Source organism: Rhinolophus hipposideros (genome assembly GCF_964194185.1).
Source record: "Rhinolophus hipposideros genome assembly, chromosome: 3".
Taxonomy (NCBI): Eukaryota; Metazoa; Chordata; class Mammalia; order Chiroptera; family Rhinolophidae; genus Rhinolophus; species Rhinolophus hipposideros.
This window is the reverse complement of record NC_138049.1, coordinates 39,502,023-39,516,721: the sequence shown is the minus strand read 5'-3', so window position 1 is coordinate 39,516,721 and position 14,699 is coordinate 39,502,023. Positions and strand designations below refer to the sequence as shown.

Genomic DNA, 14,699 nt, shown 5'->3' with positions numbered 1-14,699 from the left:
GGTTACATTTATTTTTTTCTTTGTCAATTTGAATGATTTGCCTCTGCATACCTTTGTTTTCTAAGATAAAGGACGAAATTATACGATCCCAGTCTTCATTCTTCGTATCAAGCAAAACCAGGATCAGGTCAAATCGACTTAAGAGTGGGCTGCCAAGGGCGATGTTCACAGACACAGACTCGTGTGGGTCGTACTGGCCTTTGGGGTTAGTTGCTGCCAGGATGGTGGTCCTTGTGTTCAGCTTGCATACGAGGCTACCGAAAGAGAAGGTACAATTCACTGACTGCTGAAATTCAAATAAAAAGCAAAATGACACTTGTTCATAAAAAGGGGCTGCTGTTGCCCCTTGAAAATCTAGAGAAATCCATGTGCAGGAGAATGTGGAATGATACAAAGAGGTATCACAAACACTAAGTTCAGCAAAGTACATTTACACTAGCCTGTCTTGAAGAAAAATAAGTGTTCAATAAATACTTATGACCTTACTAGGAGCAGATCCCTCTGCTGTGCTAAGAGGCATACAAAATAAACCAAACACGGACACTGCTCTTAAGGAGCTTGCAATCCACTAGCTATAAGGGTGAGACAAGGCAGAATACCATAAGTTCCAGAAGTATAAAGGTGTCAGGAGAAGTAAAGATGATGTGTATTCGTCTATGTGGAAAAACATTACAAAATCGGTTTTGAACTGGACCCTTCATGACCTGGATTTTTTAAAAATTATATTGGGGAACAGTGTGTTTCTCCAGGGCCCATCAGCTCCAAGTCGTTGTCCTTCAATCTAGTTGTGGAAAGGGTGAAGGTGGAGGGTGAGGGTGACTTTGGAGAATGGTGACTGGTTGAAATAAAAACTTTCTGTGTGTTCACTTTGTTTTGATTTTTCTAAAAGTGAAAGAAAAAAATAGAGGTAGATGGGAGGAGGGAGGAAGAGAGGGAGGGAAGGGAGCAAGGCAAATTATGAAAAATAAAGTTTCATTAGCATCATTTCTTTTTTTTTATGGGCAGTGGCCCATGTGGATATCGAACCGGCAACCTTGGTGTTATTAGCACTGTGCTCTAACCAACTGAGCTAACCAGCCACCCCAGCCTCAAGTTTTTGAAGAGAAACAGTGAAGGGAAGATTGAAGGGAACTGGCAGTGGTGGTAGGACCATGGAAGGGACACATCGTGGAGACGAGGGCAACGGTCCAGGAAGAAGCACCAAGTCCTAAGCGGAGCAGTGGCAGGATAGGAATGGATATGTCATAACACATATACTGCTTTTAAAATTATTAATAGTGGGCAAATCCTCAAAATAATATGGTATAGTCACTGACAATAAGAAATGGAACATTTTCTCTGTAAAGCTGTATGCTCTCCAGTCAATGACTGCTTTTATAGTGGTGTACCTGCCTCTCAGGAGTCAGAGCCCTGTGACATCAGCAAACGTGCTACATTTGTTAATCCCTGATCTATTTCCAGTTGGTTCTAGCAATTACCTCATGCCAAGATCGACAAAGTTTGAGAATCTTTGTGGTAAATGGCACAAGAAGATACTCATTAAAGAAGAAAAAGAGAAACAAGGTACTTCCACCAAAAACTATAAATTCCTTTTAAAAAAAAAATTTACTGAAAGATGAAAATTCAGACAGTCCACATTTTATAACATGTGCCAAAATGCTTTTGTAAAGGCAGTTGTTTAGCACTTGGAATCCAGTTTCCCATAAAAAGTGTAATAAATGGTTCCTAACTAATCCCATAAAAGCACATTTAATCCATATTGAAGTGAGGCTGTTCACATTTATCATAAAAAAGGAATATTGCTGCAATACTGGCAAGAAACAAAATACAACTGCATGTGCAATATTTTTAAAAATTATTTTTAATGTGAGGTAAAATTAATTGTTCTTACTCTCACTGATCAACAAATATTTATAAGCCATTTCCCATGTGCAAAGAGCTGTGCTAAGAATTTAGAAAGGATACAGCTGGTCCTTGCCTCCAATTAGTTTACAGGGCAACTCAACACACTGCCTGTCAGACAGTGCATGCGCAATGGACGACGGTGTCTCCATCAGCGAACAGAAACCCCTGTGGGAACCTCTGGGTATCAATAAGGTGTGAGAAGTAAAATGAACTAGCAAAGACAGAAAGAAGGTGGTTAATTGTTCCTGAGGTGCCTGGAAAAAAATAAAAAGAGTAAGCTTAAGGAAGAGGGGTAGAGAAAAATTGTATGTGAAGAAAAAAAGGTTGCCTGAGGGGCAGTTAGTAGAAATGCCACCAATGAAAAATAGAGGAGTGGGCAGGGAAAGCAGAGATTGTGTGAGAAAATAAGTCAGGCAGCTGCCTGTAGCAAAAGAGGAGGATGGGGGCAGTGCCAGGAGAGAGAGAGAGAAGTCTCTGGTCATGAAAAAGGGGAAGGCAGTATATATAAGCCTGTAGTTGCAGACCTGTGCTACAAACACTACTGCATTCAAACCTGAACAGGACGTTCAAAACCACAGATACACATACGTAGTCGAATCCTAAGTACTTCGTCTACAGTAATAGCTCACTACGTAACTACTGAGTGAATGAACTCACAAACTAGTGTAAGGTGATATTGATTTTTCCAATTCAATATGAACTCCATCTTATTCAATAATAGTAAAGATATCTTCCATATCTGTGATACCAAGCATCGTGTTAGGGTTTATGTATACATAGTATTCCTAATCTTCACAATAACCTGAAAGGTAGCTATTTCCATCACCGATTTAGAAATTAAGAAAACTAGAAGTCCAGAGATATTAATAACTTCCTGAAGGTTACAGAGAAAGCGGCAGATCTGATATTCAAACCCAGATCTGCTTAACTCCAAAACCAATGCTCTTTCACCCCCAGACTGTCACCCCAGTGGTATAACCTTTCTGATACACAGTTCCTATAGTCTTAAAGATTTTGCTTGATATTTTAGGTATTTAGTTACTTGCCTTATTTTTTTCCTAATAAATTTGATCTTCCTTGAGGGACTGTCACTTATCCTTATAATCCTCACACTGCCTGTCACATTTTAAATGAGCAATAAACATGCATTAGATAAGTGATAAATAAAAATAAATAAACCTTTACTTAGTTCAGTATTTCTAAAATTCAGAGTCATTTTATATTCACAAGCTTCAATAGTCACAAAATAATCACACCAGTATATTTTTCCTGCTTAACTTGGAGTGAAAACATTCCAGTTTCTGAAAGAGCCATTTTGCATTTTTAATCTATATATGTAAACTTTCCTACAAACATAGTAGTAATTTTTCTAATTATTGGGTTACATAAATTATTGGGTTACATTATTGGGTAAAGTTGGGTTACATGAATTGTTTTTACCGTTACAGGCCCTCCAGAAAGTGGCCTTGCTTTTTTGACAGTCTCTCATTACATCCTTTATGAAGATCCCCATCTACACTCATGGCTTTATCATCTAAACTCTAGATTGTGGTAGTAGCTGCTATATGTTCACCAAACCTTATTTTCTTTCTCTCTGGGTGCAGAGCAAGATTATATTTCCTATTCCCCCTTTACAGTTAAGTAGGCTGGTGAGACCAAGTCTAGCCAATGGAATGGAAGTGGAAGAATCTATGCTACTTCCAGGTCAGGCATCTAAAAGCCTTCTTGTGCAACCGTCCCTGTTCTTTCTTTTTGCCAGCAGAGTCTAGATAAGGATAAGGCTCTGGAGTCAGAAATCCACCTGAGGGAATGAGCCTGGGCCCTGAATGATGACGTGGAGCAGAACACCCCACCCTCAACCTATCAGCCTGTGATATGAGCAAGAAACACATCCCTTGGCAAAATATTACAGGAAAGAGCTGACTAAAGAAAAGAACTGACCAGTTTTCAAGGAGAAATAGAAAAGAAAAAAGACAGCTCAGAAGTTTGAGGCTTTAAAGGGTTAGGAAAAAACAACTGCTTCTAGACTCTAGAAAATATGAGGCAAGACTGAAAAAGGCTTTAAAACAACAAAGGCCCAGTAAATTTTCTGTGTGTCCAGTGACACGGATTAAGGGTTAAGTCTTCTGCCTAAGACATCCTTACAGTAGCCATGATTAAGTTGAATAAGAGCAATGGAGGCCACAGCCATGTTCATGGCAGCCAAGAGGTGGAAGCAACCCAAGTGTTCATGGATGGAAGAACAGGTAAACAAAATGTGGTCTATACGTACAATAACATTATTCAGCCTTAACAAGAAAGGAAATCCTGTCACATACTATAGCACGAGTGAACCATGAAGACATGATGGGAAGTGAAATAAGCCAGTAACGAAGACAAATACTATATGATCCCACTTATATGAAGTATGTAGAGTAGTTAAATTTATATAAACAGAAAGTAAAATGGTGATTGCGATGAAGTGGGAAAGGAAAAAATGGAGACTTGTTTAATGGCTACAGAATTTCAGTTTTGCAAGATGCAAAAACTCTGGACATTGGTTGCACAACAATGTGACTATCCTAACACTACTGAACTATACACCTAGAAATAAGTAAGAGGGTAAATTTTATGTGTCTTTTCAGCACAATAAAAATAAATAATGGAGGTTGTTATGGACCAAATGTTTGTGTCCCCCCAAAATTCATTATGTTGAACTCCAACCACCAATGTGATGGTATTGTGAACTGGGGTCTTAAATAGGTAATTAAGTTTAGAAGAGGTCATGAGGTTGGAGCCCCCAGAATGGGATTATAAAAGAAGAGAGACTAGAGCTCACTCTCTCCACACTCATGCACTGAGGAAAGGCCCTGTGAGCACACAGTGAGAAGGCAGCTATCGCCAAGCCAGGAGGTGTCCATAAAAAGGAAACAAACCATTGATACATGCAACAACATGGATGAACCTTGAAAACATTATGCCAAGTGCTAGTCACACACAAAAAGTTTCATCTTGTATGATTCCATTTATATGACATGTCCAGAATAGGCAAATCTGCACAGACAGAAAGTAGATTAACATTGCCAGGGACTTGGGGGATAAGGGGAATGGGGAATGGAGGGAATGGAGTGACAGCCAAAAGGTATGGGGTTTCTCTTTGGGGTGATGACAATATTCAAGAATTAGATAGTGATGATAGTTGCAAACTCTATGAATATATCCATGAATCTGTATGCTTTAAAAGGGTGAGTTTTATGTGGTATGTGAATTACATCTCAAAGCTGTCATAAGAAAAAGTCAGAGGAAATGATCACAATAAACGGTACATTTGTAAAAACAACAATCTTTGTTTCCCTAAAAATGAGCATCTGAAAAATGGGATAACCACCCCACCACCACCCCCACACAAAACTATACAAAATGAAAACTTGTTAATGATATTCTCATAATCCATTCATTACACCTATTTTTGCTAACCTAAAATGCTAGGCACACACACACGCTCCCCCTCTTTTTAACAAGGCTGATAAAGTTGACAAATTACCTTTCACATCTAGATTGACTCAGTGAGCGGTAAGATGAGATTCTCAAGCCATGGGAATAGGAAAGAGGAAAGGGGTGGAAGTACTGCTCATATATATCATCGAGAAAGAACTGAAAACTCTATGTACTTGATCTGAACTTACAATTTCACATGCTTAGATGCCTCTGTGGAAGGCTTCTCAGCATGTTTCACAGCCCCTTCAGCCCACCAGGGTCAGAGACCTCTGGGCTTGGCAGAAAGGATGGCTCCCTCCTCTCCCATCTCCCCACCTTAGCCTGAGGCTAGTTTATAAAGGATGTCACCAGACTTGCAGCTTCACCCAATCCGGAGGGGAAGAGGCAGATAGAGTGCCTGGGTGTGGTGCAATCTTACCTGGGAGTTCTGGTCTCTAAACCAGCCTCATCAGCAAGAACCGAGGCAGGTTTCAACAATACAGATTCCAGGGTCCTGTCTCAGACATTCTGATCAGTAGGCCTGGTGTGTACTAGAAAACTGAAAACCAGCCGAATGGGGACTAGTGCTGTGGCTCTTCTACGGCTCTTAGAGTCACAGTGCACAATAAATGTTGACTTGTGCATCTTGCTACAAGGCTGTGAGCTTGAGAACAAAGGCCTTATCTTTTCCTCTGTGGTGTCAGTAACCAGCAAAGAGCATGACACTGCGTAGTGCTCAGGCAAGTTTCCTGAGCAAAACAATAAATTGCCATCTTGTTGTTTTTAAATTTTAGACTGTACTTCCTACCTAGGCATGTGAGTATAATTTGGTAGCGCCAAATATATATAATTTCAATGTCAAATTTTCTACTAAGATGTGTCCTCAGCAAATAGCAAGGTATCCTCCATTATTTAGGAATCTAATGATACCCTGCCCTTGATGAGATACTATCCTAGTTAAATTTGAAAAGAACCTTCCAAATATTGAAATGTTATCTTCCTCAAATCATTATCTTTCCCAAATCATTATTTAGTTCAGCAATCCACGCCCTTAAAGATCACCATTGCATAAAGCTCTCTCAAATGACTTCACACTCACCAGGCACAGCAACTGATCTGTATAGTTTAAAAAGAGCTCAATTCCAATACAGGTAAATACTGACAACCCTCTTTAAGCTCATATTGCAGCATTTGCTTCTTGGTTTCGTTTTCAATCTCATTAAGCAGTCAGGACAAATGTGAGGTATTAAAATCTCAAACTTTAAAAATGTTTTCAGATTTTAGTAACATAAGCAAACAACAAAATTATTGGTTTTCTCAAACATGTACTAATTCAATAGGATCTGTATTTTGGTAAATAATACTGTTAAGTTACATTTTAGTAGACTCTAGGTATCCTGAGTCTTTCAGCAATTTTTTTTTTTTTTTTTTTTTGTATTCTGACTACCCACAACAAGCTTTTACACTGCTGAGATCATACTAACTGGTTCCCTCCCAGTCATCTGCACATCTGATCTGAATGGCGGGTGTGTGGCTTATGATATGGATCAAGTTTAACCTGTAGTCAAAAAAGAATTTGTATGGTACAATTGAGTGTGTGGTTCTTATTTTTAAAAAGAACTCTCTAACTTTGTGCAGTGTATATAAAGTGACAAAACTGAAAAAATCTGAGCAACTCCCTGCAGCCTTGGAGGCCAGCCAGATATTCTGAGCCTGGGGTTCGCACTAACATCCTTAGGGAGACTAGACTTCAAATAAAAAATCCTTCACAAATCAATCAGACTTTAGTCACTTGAGACATGAGAAAGAGAGAGAGAGAAAGCAAAAGCAGAGATTTTCAGATCCTGAAAAATGATATTGCAAGGTACCAAACATCTCAAAAAACACACACACCTGGAGTGGTTCTAGAGAAAAGGCCCAGAATATCTGGATGATGGCTCAATGAGATTCCTATTTTAGGGAATAGAAGCCTTTGTATTACAGGTCATAATATATGACATATGCACTGTATTACCTTCTTAAAATTAAAACAAAAAATCTGAATTCCAACATGCATCTGGCCCCAAGGGTTTCTGAAAGGAATTGCAGACCTATAACAGTTAAATAGCATTTATTCCACTCCAGGTTGTATCCTAAGAACTTTACATGGATTAACTCATTGAGTGTCCACAACAGCCCTACAAAACAGAGTCTCACCTTCTTACCAAAGAGGAGGCCAAGGCACAGAGGAGTCCAGTAACATACAAGCCCAACTGCAGGTAGTAGAGTTGGAACCTCAACCCAACCAGACTAGATCTGGAGATTCTTGTACTTAATTATTACAATAATACACCCAGTGTATTCTTGTGGTCATTTTAAAGAGAGAGAGCTCTTGATGCAGTTTCCATGTCTAGCACAGACCATGTTCAATATATTATGACATAATGTGAAACCATATTTGATGTATGTACATATTCTGCAATGTACCGGCCAGCAGCTAAATTTGTTCATCACGGCTAAGCTTGTGGGCCAGCCCACAAATTGCAGTATCTCGCAGGTGGCACCTTAAAGGTTAGCCATTTCCTCATTAGATGCTTGAATTCCTTATATAAAATTTTTCTATTCTAAACTTGAAGACCTCTGCAACCCTACAGCAGCCTACTTGATCTCTAGACAGCTCTAACATCTAAAAAGTCTACCTTGTACTAACTCTATGCTTCATTGAACCTTCCAGCCATTGATTCTAAAGGATACAGAACAAGTCTAATTCCATTTCTATATCTGAGTCCTTTGAAATAATTGTAGATAACTGTCTCTCCAATTTTTTCTACAAATGGCTGAAGGAAAACATGGTTAATGTTTTTAAACCACACAGCAAAGTTGGTATTATGAGTTAAACAGGAAAGAATGACTATAAAAAACATGTATTTCTAGGTTTTCATAGGATAATGGCAGCTGCTTACATCCAAATCTCTCAACATATCTTCCAGACACACATGGATAAAGAAGGAGAGCAAATAAACCCGTAAAATAAAACTAAAAAGTGTGTGTGTGTGTGTGTGTGTGTGTGTGTGTGTGAGAGAGAGAGAGAGAGAGAGAGAGACAGAGAGAGAGAGAGAGAGAGAGAGAGAATATACTATAAACTTCGATTTCCTATCCAAGTACTAACCAGGGGGATAGTAGATGAGGGTAAAGGGATCAAATATACGGTGACGGAAGGAGAACTGACTCTGGGTGGTGAACACACAATGTGATTTACAGATGATTTACAGAATTGTACACTTGAAACCTATATAATTTTACTAACCATTCATTGTCACCCCAATAAATTTTAATTAAAAAAAAAAAGCATTTCAATTTACATGTAAATAGGCAAATAGACATTAGAAACCAGCAAAGCTAATCTAGAGCCCACACTGAAATAGAAAGATCAGTGGAGACTTAGCGAAAAGAAGGAGTGAGGAGACCGTAGGATTAGAAGGGTTGTGGTTTCTTTCAGTTTCAAGTTTTTCACCAGCGCCCTGGTGCACTGCTAACAGACTCGGGCCGGCTTGTTTCCCAGTCTCGCCATCAACATCCAAGGCAGTAATGGCTTGATTCACAGTGCCAGTGTACTGACGGTGAACTTGGAGACAGCCTGTGTTTCAGTGGAACGCACAGAAAGAAGTGCCACAAAGGGCAAAGAGATTGATTTTAAAGATGTGGCCACAATAAACCCAGAACTCTTACAGCTTCTTCCCTTACGCCCGAAGGACAATCTGCCCCTGCAGAACGTAACGGTTCAGAAACAAAAACGCCAATCAGTCAACTCCAAAATTCCCGCTCCAAAGGAAGGTGTCCAAGGGCGCTCCACTCGCATGTCCACTATCCCAGAGGTTTGCATCACCACTCAGGAGAATGATATGGAGGTGGAGCTGCCTGTGCCTGCAAATTCCCGCAAGCAGTTTTCAGTTCCCACTGGTCCCCATAGGCTCTCCTGCCCTGCAATGGCTGAAATATCATTGACGATAGTCAGCGCAGAAGTGGAAGAACAAGTGCATTCCTTCCGAGGCAGCTCGTCTGCAAATCCTGGGAACTCAGTTCGGAGGAAATCATGTATTGTGAAGGAAATGGAAAAAAAGAAGGGCAAGCGAGAAGAGAAGCGAGCCCAGAATTCTGAAATGAGACTAAAGCGAGCTCAGGAGTGTGACAACAGTGTTCCAAACTGGGAATTTGCCCAGATGATAAAAAAATTTCGGGCTACTTTGGATTGTCATCCACTTACTCTGACTGATCCTATTGAAGAGCACAGGATATGTGTTTGTGTTAGGAAATGCCCACTGAATAAACAACAATTGACCAGGAAAGAAATTGACGTCATTTCCATTCCTAGCAAGTGTCTCCTGTTTGTACACCAGCCCAAGTTAAAAGTGGACTTAACAAAGTATCTGGAGAACCAGGCATTCTGCTTTGACTTTGCATTTGATGAAACGGCTTCATATGAAGTTGTCTACAGGTTCACAGCAAGGCCATTGTTACATGCAATTTTCCAAGGTGGAAAAGCAACCTGTTTTGCATATGGTCAGATGGGAAGTGGCAAGACACATACTATGGACGGAGACCCCTCTGGGAAAGCCCAGAATACATCCAAAAGGATCTACGCGATGGCATCCCATGATGTCTTCCTCCTGAAGAATCAGCCCCACTATCAGAAGCTGGGTCTGGAAGTCTATGTGACATTCTTCGAGATTTACAATGGGAAGCTATTCGACCTGCTCAACAAGAGGGCCAAGCTGCGCGTGCTGGAGGATGGCAGGCAGCAGGTGCAGGTGGTGGGGCTGCAGGAGCACCTGGTGCGCTGGGCGGACGATGTCATCAGGATGATCAATGTAGGCCGTGCCTGCAGGACCTCTGGGCAGACATTTGCCAATTTCACCTCTTCCCGCTCCCACACCTGCATCCAGATTCTTCTTCGAACCAAAGGGAGAGTGCATGGCAAGTTGTCTTTGGTGAATCTGGCAGGGAACGAGCGAGGTGCCGACACTTCCAGTGCGGACCGGCAGACCCGCATGGAGGGTGCGGAAATCAACAAAAGTCTCCTGACTCTGAAGGAGTGCATCAGGGCCCTAGGACAGAACAAGGCTCACACCCCGTTCCGCGAGAGCAAGCTAACGCAGCTGCTACGGGACTCCTTTATCGGGGAGAACTCAAGGACCTGCATGATTGCCACGATCTCACTGGGCATAAGCTCCTGTGAATATACCTTAAACACACTAAGATATGCAGCGTCAAGGAGCTGAGCCCCCACAGCGGGCCCAGTGGGGAGCAGCCAACTCAGATGGAAACAGAGGAGATGGAAGCCAGCTCTGATGGAGCGCTGAACATAGGCGTTTTCTCCAAGGAAGAGGAGGAACTGTCTTCTCAGATGTCCAGCTTTAATAAAGCCATGACTCAGATCGGAGAGCTGGAAGAGAGGCCCATGGAAGAGCTCAAGGGGATTATACAGATGTCATCAAGGCCTTGTGCCTGGCCATGCAGCTGGAAGAGTAGTCCAGCAAACAAATCAGCAGAAAGAAACAGCCCTAGTGACGACTGCAAAGAAAGATGTTTGGTTTTACCCCCAGCCTTTTCACCACCTCATCCCTCCCCAGTGAACTTTGGGCACCTGGTGGGTCTAGTTAGGGCCTGAGCCGGGACAGGGTCTCAGCTGGGAGAGGGTCTCAGCGGGGAAAGGCCAGGTCTGGGTGCACTGGGGCCAGGGCAGCTGGGCAAGGGGGTCAGAGTGACTTGGGACACTCCTTTTCCTCAGTTGTAGCCTTGAGGGGAGCAAGCAAGGATGGGAGGAGGGAGCGCTTGGTTACCCTGTGTGTTGCCCTTCTCTCCAAGTGGGGAAAGCTCCCTGGCAGTTTTCCCTTGGTTGGCATTCTGCCCGTGTGGACTGGCTGCTGGTGGAGAGGTCGCTGGGGTTGTCCTGCTTTGGGGAGAGGGAGGAGCCTTTAGTCCACTCACTGCTGGCTCGGGCCTGCCTTCCCTACCCTTGGTCTGGGCACTGATATGTCTTATGCTTTAAAAAACGTTTCTGGAACCTCTTCCTTCATTGGTATTTTTTGAGTCCCAAGAGGATCCCTGCTGTTTTCTGTCTTATGTATTTATACATGTTTATACATTGCCTAACAATAAAGAAAGAAAAAGAAGGAGTGAGCAAAAGGGTCCTCACGATAGTGGCACACAGATAAGATCACCCCTAGACAGAGAGAGGCCCACAAGGAGGGGAGAAATATAGAGAACAGGTCTGAGACCTTGTGAATCAAAGCAGTAACTACTGTGGAACAGAAAGGAACCTGAAAGGAACCTGGAACCAGAGGTGGCAGTCTTGGGGAGGGTCATGGAGAGCTGGAAGGCTAAAATACTGGTCATGATCCATGGCACAGTTCAAAGAAGTATGAAACTCTGGATAGTAGCCATGACAAAAGAGAAACATGCAAAGAATTTTATCTTGAAAAGATAATCATACAAATGTTTGCCATGATAATAACGATAATGTCAATGCCTACCATGGTGCAATGGTCTAAAAAGGAAACCCCAGAAAAAAGTTCATTACATCAAAGAGTTCAAAGTGCTTCTCAGGCAAAACTCCTTTCAATACAGTGTACATATGACACACGGTGTAAAGGAGAAAAATTGACTGTAAACAGTAGTAGCAAAATAGAGTTCCAATCTCATCTCCCAGCTGTGTGAGTCCTCTCCTTTCCCAACAGACAAAAGAAATCCAATTTGAGAATTATTCTTTAAATAAATTATTTCCCTTGGAAGATGTCACTTCAATTTTGTAAAAAAGGGTTTTACTGATGATACATGTAGCAGTCTCCCTGGCACTGTTATTCCTTTCCATTCCCTTCCCTCATATCCTTATGTGGTGTCTTACTGTGCAAGTTACCATCAGTGCTCACAGCTCGGGCTGTGAACTTGTACCTATTCACATGTTGTTACCTGTTAGGGAAGAGATGAGTACAGAAAGAGTTGTGTTTAGAAACTCCAATAGCAATCTGATAGTGATTTCATGTCTGTTGAATCTAAAAATAAAATATTTACATTTACATACTTTTAAAATTATAATTACAGTAAAATTCAAAATTTCAAGGTGCCCCTCTGCAGTCAATCCCCTCCCCTGATCCCCAATCCCTGGCAGCTACTAATCTGATTTCTCTCTTTACAGTTTTTGCCTTTTAGAATTTCATATAAATGGAATCATAAACTACATAGTCTTTTGTGCCTGTCATCTTTCACTTCACATAACCCTTTTAAGATTCATTAATGTTGTTGCATGTATCAATAGTTTGTTCCTTTATATTACTTATTTATATTTATATCTCATTGCATGGATGTATAAAATGTGTTTTGCCATTCACCACATGATGGATTTCTGGGTTGTTTTCAATCTTGGGTAATTCTGAATAAAAGCTGCAGTAAGTAGTCATGTACAGGTCATTTTTGTAAATGGATATCCAAGTTTACCAGCATCATTTTTTGGAAATGACTATCTTTTTTCCATTGACTTATCCTGGCATCATTATTGAAAATCAACTGACTTTATACCTGTGAATCTATTTCTGGACCTGTATTCTCTTCCATGGGTTTGTATGATTCCAAATGTTACAGCAACTTTGCATTCCTGAGATAAGCCCCACTTCGTTACAATATATAATCCTTTTTATATATTGCTGGATTTTATTTACGAAAGGATTGGTAAGAATTTTCGTGCTATGTTCATAGGGGATATTGGTCTGTAGTTTTATTTTCCTGTAATTTCTTGGTCAGGTTTTAGTGTTTCCATGGAATTTTTCTCTATCCTTTTACTTTTAACTTACCTATGTGTTTGAATTTAGTCAGTTTCTTGAGGGAAGTATTTAGGTGGGTCTTGCTTTTTTATCCAATCTGACAATCTCTGCCTTTTAATTGTTTAAATGATTTATTATTAATTATTGATATGGTTGAATTTGAATCATCTTGCTGTGTTCTATTTGTTCCATCTATTCTTTGTTCCCCTTGTCTTCCCTTCTTGTCTCCTTTTGGATTATTTTTTATGATTATTTTACCCCTGCAACTGGCTTACTGGTTATGCCTCTTTCATTTTCTAGTGGTTGTTCTAGAGTTTCCACCTGTAACTTATTACAGTCCACCTTCAGAGACTCTTATAGCACTTCACATATAGTGTGAGGCCATCACAGCTGACTGGGTATTGGCACTGTCACTGCTGTCCTACCCTCAGTGCGCCAGACGTCAAATTCTCCCAGTGTTGAGCTGCCATCACGTCTTCCTCGTGTGAGGACTGCAGTCAGTGCTGGGAGACTACCCTCTGCTTCTGTCTAGCCTCAGCTTCCAGCAGGCACTGCACACCTGCACCACAAAGGGGTCTCTTTCCAGACCCACGCACTCCCCAGAGGCAGACTACTATTGCTTGTTCCTTGGGGTTAGGCGCATTTTGAGGTGAGGGGAGTTCTAAGGAGAGCGATTGGCCTTTCTGTCTGTCCCGTCTGTGGCAGCTGAATCCTGCCATGTGTCTGGTGGTTCCTGGGCAGGAGAGGTTTTTCCGTCCCTTGCCCCACTGTACACTCTGCTGTATAGTTGTTTAGGGCCCCAGACTTTCCTGCCCTTCCCTCAGGGGAAGACAGCTTTTGATTCTACCCTTCTCCCAGAGGCAGCACCTTTTCCCCTGGTTCCTGTGGGAGGGAAGGAAGCTTCTCTAACCTCCTGAGGCAGAAGGTTTTTTGCTTCTACCCTTCTCCCAGAGGCCCTGCTTACAGTGATCAGGTTTTGCTTCATATGAGAGATGTGTCTGGGGAAGCAGCAGGGTTTTGTGCCTATTCCCCAGCAGCAATCACGTCTCAGGCTTGCACGACTAGTGAGGGCAGGGGAGGGTCACTCTGGTCTTCGGTCCTGCCTATTTTTTCGTGTGAGCATCTGGCAGAGGCCCATGGAGAAGGGCTTGCAAGTGAGAAATCCCCTCGTGTTTGGAGCTCCCAGTTATTCTAAACTGATATGCTAGCCCACATTTGGCATTCAGGGAATTTAAAATTAATTTTAGTTATTTCTCCTTATTTGCTTCTATGGCAGCCATCTCTTTCTCTCATGCTGTGCAAAGTGGCAGGTTGTGTGCCCCATCTCCCTTTGGAGGGGCCTGTTACACTTCGGAATCAAGGGCCCTGATCTTCCTCGTAAGTCCAGCTCCCTGGTAAGTTCCGGGAATGTTGTGACTTCTGTGGACTATCTGGATTTTTCTTGTTACAATGGGAGGGCCATGCTCTTACTGCTTTCTACATCCTAAGTGGAAGAACTTAGGCTTGCAATTCATATGTCTTTGCTTTTTAAAATTTAATTTT

The 14,699-nt window shown here is 41.7% G+C and overlaps 2 protein-coding genes across 4 annotated transcripts in view; one reads left to right on the top strand and one right to left on the bottom strand.

Annotated features, from left to right (window-relative positions):
• The window catches only part of MCM9 (minichromosome maintenance 9 homologous recombination repair factor), a 72,750-nt gene that overhangs the window by 10,537 nt on the left and 47,514 nt on the right, over positions 1 to 14,699 (bottom strand). For all 3 annotated transcript variants that reach the window (XM_081033107.1, XM_081033106.1, XM_081033108.1), the window contains exon 9: positions 52 to 254. In XM_081033107.1, coding sequence (XP_080889233.1) covers positions 52 to 254 — 203 coding nt within the window. The remainder of the gene's footprint in view (positions 1 to 51; positions 255 to 14,699) is intronic.
• On the top strand, positions 8,898 to 11,008 carry LOC308490820 (kinesin-like protein KIF2C; the record flags this gene model as incomplete). The annotated part of the gene is given in 2 exon segments (XM_081033501.1): positions 8,898 to 10,602; positions 10,605 to 11,008. Coding segments are annotated over 2 exon segments (1,809 nt in total). The 5' UTR covers positions 8,898 to 9,197.